General features: G+C 38.5%; 1 protein-coding gene across 2 annotated transcripts in view; it reads right to left on the bottom strand.

The window, feature by feature from the left end:
- Pi3K68D (phosphatidylinositol-4-phosphate 3-kinase catalytic subunit Pi3K68D) overlaps positions 1 to 13548 on the bottom strand; it is a 155114-nt gene that overhangs the window by 48771 nt on the left and 92795 nt on the right. For both annotated transcript variants that reach the window (XM_070094677.1, XM_070094679.1), the window contains 3 exons: positions 8694 to 8792; positions 6510 to 6662; positions 3271 to 3400 (listed from right to left, as the gene is read on the bottom strand). In XM_070094677.1, coding sequence (XP_069950778.1) covers positions 3271 to 3400; positions 6510 to 6662; positions 8694 to 8792 — 382 coding nt within the window. The remainder of the gene's footprint in view (positions 1 to 3270; positions 3401 to 6509; positions 6663 to 8693; positions 8793 to 13548) is intronic.

Raw genomic sequence — 13548 nt, 5'->3', positions numbered from 1 at the left:
GTAACCTACCTCCTACACCATACACTTGCAACATCTGCCACATTGCCCCCCTATCCACCCTGTCATACGCCTTTTCCAAATCCATAAATGCCACAAAGACCTCTTTTTGTTCTAGGTTTTTTAACTTGTTAATCTCACCCCAAAAACCTTTTTTCTTATTTTTTTTAAAACCAAAAATTTTGGGGATAACACCCTCCCCCAAACTCCCCTTTTTTTTTTTCTTTGCATTGCTTCCCCCACTCTTAACTTCTCTTTTTCTCCATATATTTCCCCCCTTTTACTTACTTTGAAAAAATTTCCCAATCCCAACTTTTTCTCCCTTAATACTCTCTTTACATCATATTCCCCCAATCGCCTCTTCCCCCCCCGCACCCATCTTTCCAACCAAAAACCCCTTGCTAAAATTTAACATCATTTTTAAACCTCCCCCATACCTTTTCCCGACCCCATTGCCTATGCCTCATTACCCATCTATCCTCCAATAGCTGTTTATTTTTACCCCCTGCCTTTTTCTTTAGTTTAAAAACCCTTCACCTCTTCTCCCCTGATGCTTTATTCCCCTTTGATTCCCATCTACCTTTCCCTCGGGTAGCTACAACAAAAAAAGTGATCTGATATATTTTTTTCCCCCCAAAAACATGTACATCCGGGAAGTCTACTAAAGTCTTTTATCTACCAATTTTTTAATCCAACAAACTTCATTTTACCCTCATCATATCGGTAAAATTTTACCCCTTTTTCAAAATATGTATTACCTATAAAAAAACCCCCTTTCTATACAAAGTTCAACAAAGGGCCTCATTATCATTTACACCGGCACCCCAAATTTTAATACCACCCCCTTTAAAAGTTTCCCCCTATTTTTTAGATTAAAGCCCCCTGTCAAACCATTTCCCCCATTTGGGTTTTAAAAGGGTTTTTTCCTAACATTCATTTAAACCATTTTAAAAAATCTTCTCCCTCTGTTTTCCCCAGGTAACACCCCTTTTTATGACCCATTTTTTTCGTGACCCAAACCCTTTATTTAATCCAATTTTTGGGAATTTACACACATATTTTTTTCCTTCCAAACTGATCATTTAACATTACTGCTACCCTTTTTTTCCTCAACTAAAATGCCGGGAAGAATGGGCTAGTAACCCCTTTTTCTGTAAAGATTACTAAAAAGAATAAGAAGAAAATTGTCAAAGTGGGAAGTCTGAATGTGCGTGGATGTTGTGCAGATGATAAGAAAGAGATGATTGTGGATGTTATGAATGAGAAGAAGCTGGATGTCCTGGCTTTAAGTGAAACAAAGCTGAAGGGGGTGGGAGAGTTTCAGTGGAGAGGAATAAATGGGATTAGGTCAGGGGTTTCAAATAGAGTTAGAGCTAAAGAAGGAGTAGCAATAATGTTGGAGGATAAGCTATGGCAGGAAAAGAGGGACTATAAATGTATTAATTCAAGGATTATGTGGAGTAAAATAAAGATTGGATGTGAAAAGTGGGTTATAATAAGCGTGTATGCACCTGGAGAAGAGAGAAGTGTAGAGGAGAGAGAGAGATTTTGGGAAATGTTGAGTGAATGCGTGGGGAGTTTTGAATCAAGTGTGAGAGTAATGGTGGTTGGGGATTTCAATGCTGAAGTGGGTAAAAATGTTATGGAGGGAGTAGTAGGTAAATTTGGGGTGCCAAGGGTAAATGTAAATGGGGAGCCTTTAATTGAGCTATGTGTAGAAAGAAATTTGGTAATAAGTAATACATATTTTATGAAAAAGAGGATAAATAAATATACAAGGTATGATGTAGCACGTAATGAAAGTAGTTTATTAGATTATGTATTGGTGGATAAAAGGTTGATGGGTAGGCTCCAGGATGTACATGTTTATAGAGGGGCAACTGATATATCGGATCATTATTTAGTTGTAGCTACAGTTAGGGTAAGAGGTAGATGGGAAAAGAGGAAGGTGGCAACAACAAGTAAGAGGGAGGTGAAAGTGTATAAACTAAGGGAGGAGGAAGTTCGGGCGAGATATAAGCGACTATTGGCATAAAGGTGGGCTAGTGTAAAGATGAGTAGTGGGGGGGTTGAAGAGGGTTGGAATAGTTTTACAAATGCAGTATTAGAATGTGCGGGAGAAGTTTGTGGCTATAGGACCAGCTTGAGAGTCACTGGACCTCTGTTGCATAACAAATCTGTCCATAGAGCTCTGTACCTCCCATAACATTGTCATTGTACAGGTTGCCAACACAGCTTGCAGTAGCTGTGTCAGGGTGATTTTTCATCCATACAGGTTTGCAGTTCAACCCACTTTGCACACATTTCTTTAATATCTTTTTTCAATTCCATACTAATTCTCGCCCCTTTTTACCACAGGAATGGCACTAGAAGCTTTCTTGGGGTCCATGGTGACTTATTTTGTAGTTACAAGCACTAAAAACACTGGGATAATGTGAAATGTACCAAATGTATGCGTAGATGCAACCGCACTGGCTGGCTTGTAAACACTGGCAATGAGGCCACACATGGGATGCGTCCCGGATGAATCACGTAAGGCAAGTTTTTTATCCTGAGGCGAAGCAAAATTTTTGCTTTCAAATGCTTTGTATGGCGGATTTAACATAACGCGATGCATTTGTAAGGCAAGGGTCCACTGTATATATATACTATATATAGTGTATCAAAATACTTTGAAATCTTCTCAAGAAACCTAATCATCCACTATTGTGAGATGAATTAAATGAGCAGATGCTATGATTAAAGTATCTAAATAAGCAGCTCACAAGTCTAGAATGATCTAATAAGCAGCCCACAAGGCTCAGTGGTGAAAGCCATAAAACTGAGAAACATGGACTGGTAAAGTAACCAAACCATACCACAGGCGGGGTTAGAACCCACGATCAGAGAGTCATAAAACTTCAGCCCAACGCATTAGAACCCGCGACTCTCTGATCATGGGTTCTAACCCCGCCCGTGGTATGGCTTGTTTCTGATCGTGTAATTACGATCTCGTGAGTCATGGTAAAGTAACCCCCAGAACAGTCAAATCATATGGTCAAAAATGTTTTTTTCTATGAACTGACTATGATGCCTCAGGTAATACAAGGTTACAAAATACTCACTGAAGCATCATAGAAAACCATGGCATAAAAGAAAATTAGGCAGCACTACAGAAAGACAGGCTAATAAGGCTATTTCAAAGAAGATTAAATAGAATCTATATATAATCAGTGAAGTAAAATCATTTTTATTTATTAAGAAATTAAAATAATTATACTAAAAATTACAAACCAATTTTATCCCCTGTGGGTACAACACTAAATGTGACAACTTTAAGGTCAAATCCCTCTTTTAGCCACAGCTTGTCCATCAGACGGATCATCTGGATTACCAACATGTCCTGGCGGAGGTCATCTCCTACCTGTGTAAGATAAAATTAACAGGTCATCATCTGCTGGGGTAAATAAGAAAATATAAATGTCTTTAATTGCAATGGGTGCTCAACTAACCATGAATAAAGGGAAAGGGGTGAGTTTAAATAATCAAACAGTTAAATATGTCAAATTTTTTTTTCTTTAGTTCAATACATCACACTACTGGTTATTATTCTAATAACACTGGACAACCATAAGGAATTTCTCATGGGAATTTCTGACAGACAAGTTTCAACCATAAATTACAATGAAACAATTACCAGTTATTATAAATTATAAAAATCATGCTAATCCAGCTTTTATAAAGTAACACAGATTCAAAACAAAACAAGTGAACAAGCCCATAGAACTATGGAAAGTAACTTCTAAGAAAAAAAAAAAAAAACCTGATGAAGATCAAACTCAACTAACCAGGTTATAAAATTTACAAAATAAATTCTACTGGACCCTGAAGGTAAATGCTAATAATACTGAAAGCCAATACTGCTCTGTACATTATTATTATTATATTGAACAACAATGGAGTAGTAAGTTGGTAGAAAGCAACCACTCAGAGAGGTACTACCGTCCTGCCAAGTGAGTGTAAAACGGAAACCTGCAATTGTTTTACACAATGGTAGGATTGCTGGTGTCTTTTTTCTGTCTCACAAACATGCAAGAGCTCTGGTATGCCTTGCTCCTTCTCCTTACACTTAGGTCACACTACACATGCATGTACAAGCATATATATACACACCCCTCTGGGTTTTCTTCTATTTTCTTATTAGTTCTTGCTCTTGTTTATTTCCTCTTATCTCCATGGGGAAGTGGAACAGAATTCTTCCTCCATAAGCCATGCGTGTTGTAAGAGGCAACTAAAATGACGGGAGCAAGGGGCTAGTAACCCCTTCTCCTGTATATACATATTACTAAATTTAAAAAGAGAAACTTTTTTTTTAATTTGGGCCACCCTGCTTCGAAGGGATACAGCTAGTTTGTTGAAAGAAGAAGAAAACATGCACCGTTTCAGGTACGTCTTGCTACTTCTACTTACACTTAGTCACACTACACATAAGAACATGAGAAACAAGGAACACTGCAACAGGCCTACCCTCTATGCAAGGCAAGTAAAATTCCCCCACCGGCTTAAGCCAATGCCTTGACCTAGTGGGGTCAGACACGTCACTTAAGGGAGGAGCATGGCATCTGACCTAGTAGCACAGGCTAGTCAGGTCCAACTCACACCCACTCATGTATTTATCCAACCTATTTTTAAAACTACACAACGTCTTAGCTTTTATGACGGTATGCAGGAGTTTGTTCCACTCATCCACAACTATTACCAAACCAGTGCTTTCCTATACCTTTCCTCAATCTGAATTTTTCCAGTTTATAGCCACTGCTGTGAGTCCTGTCTAGGCTAGATATTTTTAGCATGCTATTTACATCCCTTTATTAATTCCTGTTCTCCATTTATCCACTTCAATCATATCCCCCCTCATTCTACACCTTTCTAGAGAGTGCAGATTCAGGATCCTCAGTCTATCCTCATAAGGAAGATTTCTGATACATGGGATCAAATTTGTCATCCTCCTTTGTACATTTTCCAGTGCATTTATATCCATTCTGTAATACGGTGACCAAAACTGCGCAGTATAATCTAAATGAGGCCTAACCAAAGATATATAGAGATGAAGAACAACCTGAGGACTTCTATTATTTATACTTCTTGCTATGAAGCCAAGGATTCTGTTAGCTTTATTGCAAATACTTAGGCACTGTTGTCTTGGTTTCAGATTACTGCTAACCAAAACTCCTAAATCCTTTTCGCAATCCGTAATATTAAGAGCTACATTATTAAGTTTAGATGTGGCATGGTTATTTTCCTGTCCAACATTAAGAACTTTGCATTTATCTATATTAAACTGCATCTGCCACTTCTCTCACCACTGCATCAGTCTATTCAAACCATCCTGGAGTGCTCTAATGTCCTCATAAGAATGAACTGGACAGCCTATTTTGGTGTTATCAGCAAATTTGCTTATGTCGCTATTTTTTCCTCATCTATGTCGTTTATGTAAATTGTGAACAACAAGGGGCCCAACACTGACCCCTGTGGAACACCGCTCATGACGTGTCCCCATTTTGATTTCTCCCCATTTACGCAAACTCTCTGCTGTCTATTTGTCAACCATGCCTCTACCAAGGAAAAAATTTCTCCTACTCCGTGTGCCTTACGTTTCCTCAATAGCCTCTGATGTGTAGTGTGACCAAGTTCTTGTTCTTGTTCATTTCCACTTATCTCCATGGGGAAGTGGAACAGAATTCTTCCTACGTTAGCCATGCGTGCCATCAGAGGCGACTAAAATGCTGAGAGCAAGGGGCTAGTAACCCCTTCTCCTGTATATATTACTAAATTTAAAAAGAGAAACTTTTGTTTTTCATTTTGGGCCACCCTGCCTCAGTGAAATATGGCCGGTTTGTTGAAAGAAGATTTAAAAACAAGTGCTAAACCCATATGGCTTATACACAACTGCTATGTAGACAAAAAACTAATCTGAGATGTACCAAAACTTACAAAAATATTTTTAAAGACACAAAACCATGTCCTATGTCAGGGCAATGAATAATTAGATACAAGTCACATGCAGCTCTATATAGTGTCTACTGACAAAGAAACAAACAAAATAGCAAGAAATACAAATATTCCAGCCAGAACATTAGACAGCCCTCTTCAAGAGACAGCTCAAAATTCTGTTTATTATACAGTGGAGCAGTAGCTATTACACACTGATCATCTTGCATTTCAACCTTCACTAAAGATCTAATGAAAGGTTTTCATTTTGCTAAAGCTAGTTTACCTATACACTGTATCATCATGATTAGTCAGCTGTAAAATCTAAAATGGCTCACAAATATCAAGCCAAACAGGAAGATATACCTTCCCAATCCAGTCAGTCCGTAATGCTAAATAACTCTTGAGTTCCCAAATGGGCTGACCCATATTTATTTCAAATTGCAGACAGGAAACCCATATCCAGCATAGGCAAATTAGTCTCTCTTTTGTCTTAACTTAGGAAAAAATATGTATAGACACCAAAAAATTTCTATTCTTACCTTGAAGATGGCATGAATTGGATCAGTATTTTTCTCCGAAGAGAGGAAAGCCAGCTTGAGGGGAACAGTGAAGGAGTTGAAGTACGAGCAATTCTTCACATCAACCCCAGCAACTTCCAGTGATGGTGAAAGTGGTAGAGATGTAGGGCTTGCCTAAAAAAATGCACAAATAATTAGACAACAAATTATATGTTAGAAGTATAATTTTTTATTCTTCAGAAATAAAATTCACATTCTGATTTTTGTTATTGTTGTTTGGTTTTAAATATCTTTCAGAACCAAACTACCCTGATGTCAATCTAGAGGTCGCATAATTCGGCATATTACATTTTTTTTTTTTTTTCAACAAGTCGGCCGTCTCCCACCGAGGCAGGGTGACCCAAAAAAGAAAGAAAATCCCCAAAAAGAAAATACTTTCATCATCATTCAACACTTTCACCACACTCACACATTATCACTGTTTTTGCAGAGGTGCTCAGAATACAACAGTCTAGAAGCATACACATATAAAGATACACAACATATCCCTCCAAACTGTCAATATCCCAAACCCCTCCTTTAAAGTGCAGGCATTGTACTTCCTATTTCCAGGACTCAAGTCCGACTATATGAAAATAACCGGTTTCCCTGAATCCCTTCACTAAATATTACCCTGCTCACACTCCAACAGATCGTCAGGTCCCAAGTACCATTCGTCTCCATTCACTCCTATCTAACACGCTCACGCACGCTTGCTGGAAGTCCAAGCCCCTTGCCCACAAAACCTCCTTTACCCCCTCCAACCCTTTCGAGGACGACCCCTACCCCGCCTTCCTTCCCCTATAGATTTATATGCTTTCCATGTCATTCTACTTTGATCCATTCTCTCTAAATGACCAAACCACCTCAACAACCCCTCTTCTGCCCTCTGACTAATACTTTTATTAACTCCACACCTTCTCCTAATTTCCACACTCCGAATTTTCTGCATAATATTTACACCACACATTGCCCTTAAACAGGACATCTCCACTGCCTCCAACCGTCTCCTCGCTGCTGCATTTACCACCCAAGCTTCACACCCATATAAGAGTGTTGGTACTACTATACTTTCATACATTCCCTTCTTTGCCTCCATAGGTAATGTTTTTTGACTCCACATATACCTCAACGCACCACTCACCTTTTTTCCCTCATCAATTCTATGATTAACCTCATCCTTCATAAATCCATCCGCCGACACGTCAACTCCCAAGTATCTGAAAACATTCACTTCTTCCATACTCCTCCCCAATTTGATATCCAATTTTTCTTTATCTAAATCATTTGACACCCTCATCACCTTACTCTTTTCTATGTTCACTTTCAACTTTCTACCTTTACACACATTCCCAAACTCATCCACTAACCTTTGCAATTTTTCTTTAGAATCTCCCATAAGCACAGTATCATCAGCAAAAAGTAACTGTGTCAATTCCCATTTTGAATTTGATTCCCCAAAATTTAATCCCACCCCTCTCCCGAACACCCTAGCATTTACTTCCTTTACAACCCCATCTATAAATATATTAAACAACAATGGTGACATTACACATCCCTGTCTAAGACCTACTTTTACCGGGAAGTAGTCTCCCTCTCTTCTACACACCCTAACCTGAGCCTCACTATCCTCAAAAACTCTTTACAGCATTTAATAACTTAACACCTATTCCATATACTTGCAACATCTGCCACATTGCTCCTCTATCCACTCTATCATATGCCTTTTCTAAATCCATAAATGCAATAAAAACTTCCCTACCTTTATCTAAATACTGTTCACATATATGCTTCAATGTAAACACTTGATCTACACATCCCCTACCCACTCTGAAACCTCCTTGCTCATCCGCAATCCTACATTCTGTCTTACCTCTAATTCTTTCAATTATAACCCTACCGTACACTTTTCCTGGTATACTCAGTAAGCTTATTCCTCCATAATTTTTACAGTCTCTTTTGTCCCCTTTCCCTTTATATAAAGGGACTATACATGCTCTCCACCAATCCCTAGGTACCTTCCCCTCTTTCATACATTTATTAAACAAAAGTACCAACCACTCCGACACTATATCCCCCCTGCTTTTAACATTTGTCATGATCCCATCAGTTCCAGCTGCTTTACATTTCTCACCATAAATAAATGCAATTACAAAAAAATAGCACCTCAAGGCTGTAATGAATGTTCTCTAGGTCTCGGCTGAGCACATTGATTCGCTGACTATCCTTGGTATCCTTAATGTTCATAGCCGTGGCATACAAGCTCTGAAAAAAAAAAAATAACTTAATAAACTAAGGCTTCAGGACAATGCATCAAATATTCTCATACTCCAGTATCTAAATTCAAATTAGATACATGTGCAACTCTTGGGTATCTTTATTGAGGAAACGTTTCGCCACACAGTGGCTTCATCAGTCCATACAAAGGAGAATCTTGAAAAAAAGGAGGAGAATGAGGTAATCAGTCCCTCAACCTTGAGTCGATATGGTCAGTCCATCAATCTTGAATAGAAATCATTCTATTCAAGATTGATGGACTGACCACAATTCCCAGGGCGGCTGAAACCCAAGGTTTCACTCTACCACATAATATACAACACTTAAAGCTCCCTAGAGTGACAAAATGCATATACAGTACACTCATTACTTACCTTAAAATATTCGTAGTCTTAATGGTCGTAATGTAGGGTGAGAGGTGAAAAGTATTTATTTGTAGAAAGTCGTGTGGGAGGTAGGGTAGGGTAATCCACCTGGCCACCCCACTCATTATGTAAACAAACGGAAGAAGCGCCTGGTTATGGTTCATAAACATTCATACAAACACCTTACATTGTGTACAAGTTGTCTCCACAGTGGTACAGTAGAATAAATAAAGACCAACACTGCCAATCTCGTGTAATTTTTAGAAGAAATGATGCTCTGACAAATTATTATTATTATTATTATTATTATTACAAATTATTATAATTATTATAGTTCTTGGTCTTATTACTTTTCCTTTTATATCCATGGGGAAGTGGAATAAGAATCTTTCCTCCGTAAGCCATGCGTGTTGTAAAAGCCAACTAAAATGCCGGGAACAATGGGCTAGTAACCCCTTTTCCTGTAAAGATTACTAAAAAGAATAAGAAGAAGAAAATTGTCAAAGTGGGAAGTCTGAATGTGCGTGGATGTTGTGCAAATGATAAGAAAGAGATGATTGTGGATGTTATGAATGAGAAGAAACTGGATGTCCTGGCTTTAAGTGAAACAAAGCTGAAGGGGGTGGGAGAGTTTCAATGGAGAGGAATAAATGGGATTAGGTCAGGGGTTTCAAATAGAGTTAGAGCTAAAGGAGGAGTAGCAATAATGTTGAAGGATAAGCTATGGCAGGAAAAGAGGGACTACAAATGTATAAATTCAAGGATTATGTGGAGTAAAATTAAGATTGGATGTGAAAAGTGGGTTATAGTAAGCATGTATGCACCTGGAGAAGAGAGAAGTGTAGAGGAGAGAGAGAGATTCTGGGAAATGTTGAGTGAATGCGTGGGGAGTTTTGAATCAAGTGTGAGAGTAATGGTGGTTGGGGATTTCAATGCTAAAGTGGGTAAAAATGTTATGGAGGGAGTAGTAGGTAAATTTGGGGTGCCAGGGGTAAATGTAAATGGGGAGCCTTTAATTGAGCTATGTGTAGAAAGAAATTTGGTAATAAGTAATACATATTTTATGAAAAAGAGGATAAATAAATATACAAGGTATGATGTAGCACGTAATGAAAGTAGTTTGTTGGATTATGTATTGGTGGATAAAAGGTTGATGGGTAGGCTCCAGGATGTACATGTTTATAGAGGGGCAACTGATATATCGAATCATTATTTAGTTGTAGCTACAGTTAGAGTAAGAGGTAGATGGGAAAAGAGGAAGGTGGCAACAACAAGTAAGAGGGAGGTGAAAGTGTATAAACTAAGGGAGGAGGAAGTTCGGGCGAGATATAAGCGACTATTGGCATAAAGGTGGGCTAGTGTAAAGATGAGTAGTGGGGGGGTTGAAGAGGGTTGGAATAGTTTTAAAAATGCAGTATTAGAATGTGCGGCAGAAGTTTGTGGCTATAGGAGGGTGGGGGCAGGAGGAAAGAGGAGTGATTGGTGGAATGATGAAGTAAAGGGTGTGATAAAAGAGAAAAAGGTAGCTTACGAGAGGTTTTTACAAAGCAGAAGTGTTATAAGAAGAGCAGAGTATATGGAGAGTAAAAGAAAGGTGAAGAGAGTGGTGAGAGAGTGCAAAAGGAGAGCAGATGAAAGAGTGGGAGAGGCACTGTCAAGAAATTTTAATGAAAATAAGAAAAATTTTTGGAGTGAGTTAAACAAGTTAAGAAAGCCTAGGGAAAGTATGGATTTGTCAGTTAAAAACAGAGTAGGGGAGTTAGTAGATGGGGAGAGGGAGGTATTAGGTAGATGGCGAGAATATTTTGAGGAACTTTTAAATGTTGAGGAAGAAAGGGAGGCGGTAATTTCATGCACTGGCCAGGGAGGTATACCATCTTTTAGGAGTGAAGAAGAGCAGAATGTAAGTGTGGTTTAGGTACATGAGGCATTACGTAGAATGGAAGGGGGTAAAGCAGCTGGAACTGATGGGATCATGACAGAAATGTTAAAAGCAGGGGGATATATAGTGTTGGGGTGGTTGGTACTTTTGTTTAATAAATGTATGAAAGAGGAGAAGGTACCTAGGGATTGGCAGAGAGCATGTATAGTCCCTTTATATAAAAGAAAAGGGGACAAAAGAGATTGTAAAAATTATAGAGGAATAAGTTTACTGAGTATACTAGGAAAAATATACGGTAGGGTTATAATTGAAAGAATTAGAGGTAAGACAGAATGTAGGATTGCGGATGAGCAGGGAGGCTTCAGAGTGGGTAGGGGATGTGTAGATCAAGTGTTTACATTGAAGCATATATGTGAACAGTATTTAGATAAAGGTAGGGAAGTTTTTATTGCATTTATGGATTTAGAAAAGGCATATGATAGAGTGCATAGAGGAGCAATGTGGCAGATGTTGCAAGTATATGGAATAGGTGGTAAGTTATTAAATGCTGTAAAGAGTTTTTATTAGGATAGTGAGGCTCAGGTTAGGGTATGTAGAAGAGAGGGAGAATACTTCCCGGTAAAAGTAGGTCTTAGACAGGGATGTGTAATGTCACCATGGTTGTTTAATATATTTATAGATGGGGTTGTAAAAGAAGTAAATGCTAGGGTGTTCGGGAGAGGGGTGGGATTAAATTATGGGGAATCAAATTCAAAATGGGAACTGACACAGTTACTTTTTGCTGATGATACTGTGCTTATGGGAGATTCTAAAGAAAAATTGCAAAGGTTAGTGGATGAGTTTGAGAATGTGTGTAAAGGTAGAAAGTTGAAAGTGAACATAGAAACGAGTAAGGTGATGAGGGTATCAAATGATTTAGATAAAGAAAAATTGGATATCAAATTGGGGAGGAGGAGTATGGAAGAAGTGAATGTTTTCAGATACTTGGGAGTTGACGTGTCGGCGGATGGTTTTATGAAGGATGAGGTTAATCATAGAATTGATGAGGGAAAAAAGGTGAGTGGTGCGTTGAGGTATATGTGGAGTCAAAAAACGTTATCTATGGAGGCAAAGAAGGGAATGTATGAAAGTATAGTAGTACCAACACTCTTATATGGATGTGAAGCTTGGGTGGGAAATGCAGCAGCGAGGAGACGGTTGGAGGCAGTGGAGATGTCCTGTCTAAGGGCAATGTGTGGTGCAAATATTATGCAGAAAATTCGGAGTGTGGAAATTAGGAGAAAGTGTGGAGTTAATAAAAGCATTAGTCAGAGGGCAGAAGAGGGGTTGTTGAGGTGGTTTGGTCATTTAGGGAGAATGGATCAAAGTAGAATGACATGGAAAGCATATAAATCTATAGGGGAAGGAAGGAGGGGTAGGGGTCTTCCTCGAAAGGGTTGGAAAGAGGGGGTAAAGGAGGTTTTGTGGGCAAGGGGCTTGGACTTCCAGCAAGCGTGCATGAGCGTGTTAGATAGGAGTGAATGGAGACGAATGATACTTGGGACCTGACGATCTGTTGGAGTGTGAGCAGGGTAATATTTAGTGAAGGGATTCAGGGAAACCGGTTATTTTCATATAGTCGGACTTGAGTCCTGGAAATGGGAAGTACAATGCCTGCACTTTAAAGGAGGGGTTTGGGATATTGGCAGTTTGGAGGGATATGTTGTGTATCTTTATACGTATATGCTTCTAAGCTGTTGTATTCTGGGCACCTCTGCAAAAGCAGTGATAATGTGTGAGTGTGGTGAAAGTGTTGAATGATGAACGTATTTTCTTTTCGGGGATTTTCTTTCTTTATTGGGTCACCCTGCCTCGGTGGGCGACAGCCGACTTGTTGAAAAAAAAAAAAAAAAATATATATAATCATAATACAAAAAAAGCACTAAACTCACAAGGGTCGTGAATAGCTATAGTTTGAGTGAAGGCATACGAAAGTAATAAATTTCTAGTTAAGTTACTGGTGTTTGACTAGAAAAAACAATTCTTCTGACCCTCCAACCAACCGCTTGGTAAACAAATCTTATATTTATGTCAATTTTTATACTGTGGGTTTATGTATCATGTTTATGTTACGTAGTGTATTACATAATTTTGAAAAAATATTATAGATGGATTAATAGATGGATATTAGCGTAATATACGACATTTAATGAGCCCAAGAAATTACATGCATTATTATTAATATGGCATCAAGAGTAGACACACACTTAGTGATTTTAATGTGCACCTGCATGCCAGCAAAGTGTGTAAGTATATTTAGGTACAGGTACACATAAGTATAATTATCCGAGTACATATAAAATGTGCAATAACTTTAAAGCTTTTGAAATTTTGGAAAATTTCCAGACATAACAGATATATGTGCTCACTGAGAATGTAAACAGACAGGGTGGGGTGAGCCGTATTTGAAAGACTGCTCGCCGTATAGGAAATTTTGGTCATAATTTAAAATCGCTGT

Source organism: Cherax quadricarinatus, chromosome 47 (genome assembly GCF_038502225.1).
Source record: "Cherax quadricarinatus isolate ZL_2023a chromosome 47, ASM3850222v1, whole genome shotgun sequence".
NCBI classification, from domain to species: domain Eukaryota; kingdom Metazoa; phylum Arthropoda; class Malacostraca; order Decapoda; family Parastacidae; genus Cherax; species Cherax quadricarinatus.
This window is presented reverse-complemented; position numbering and strand designations above follow the sequence as displayed.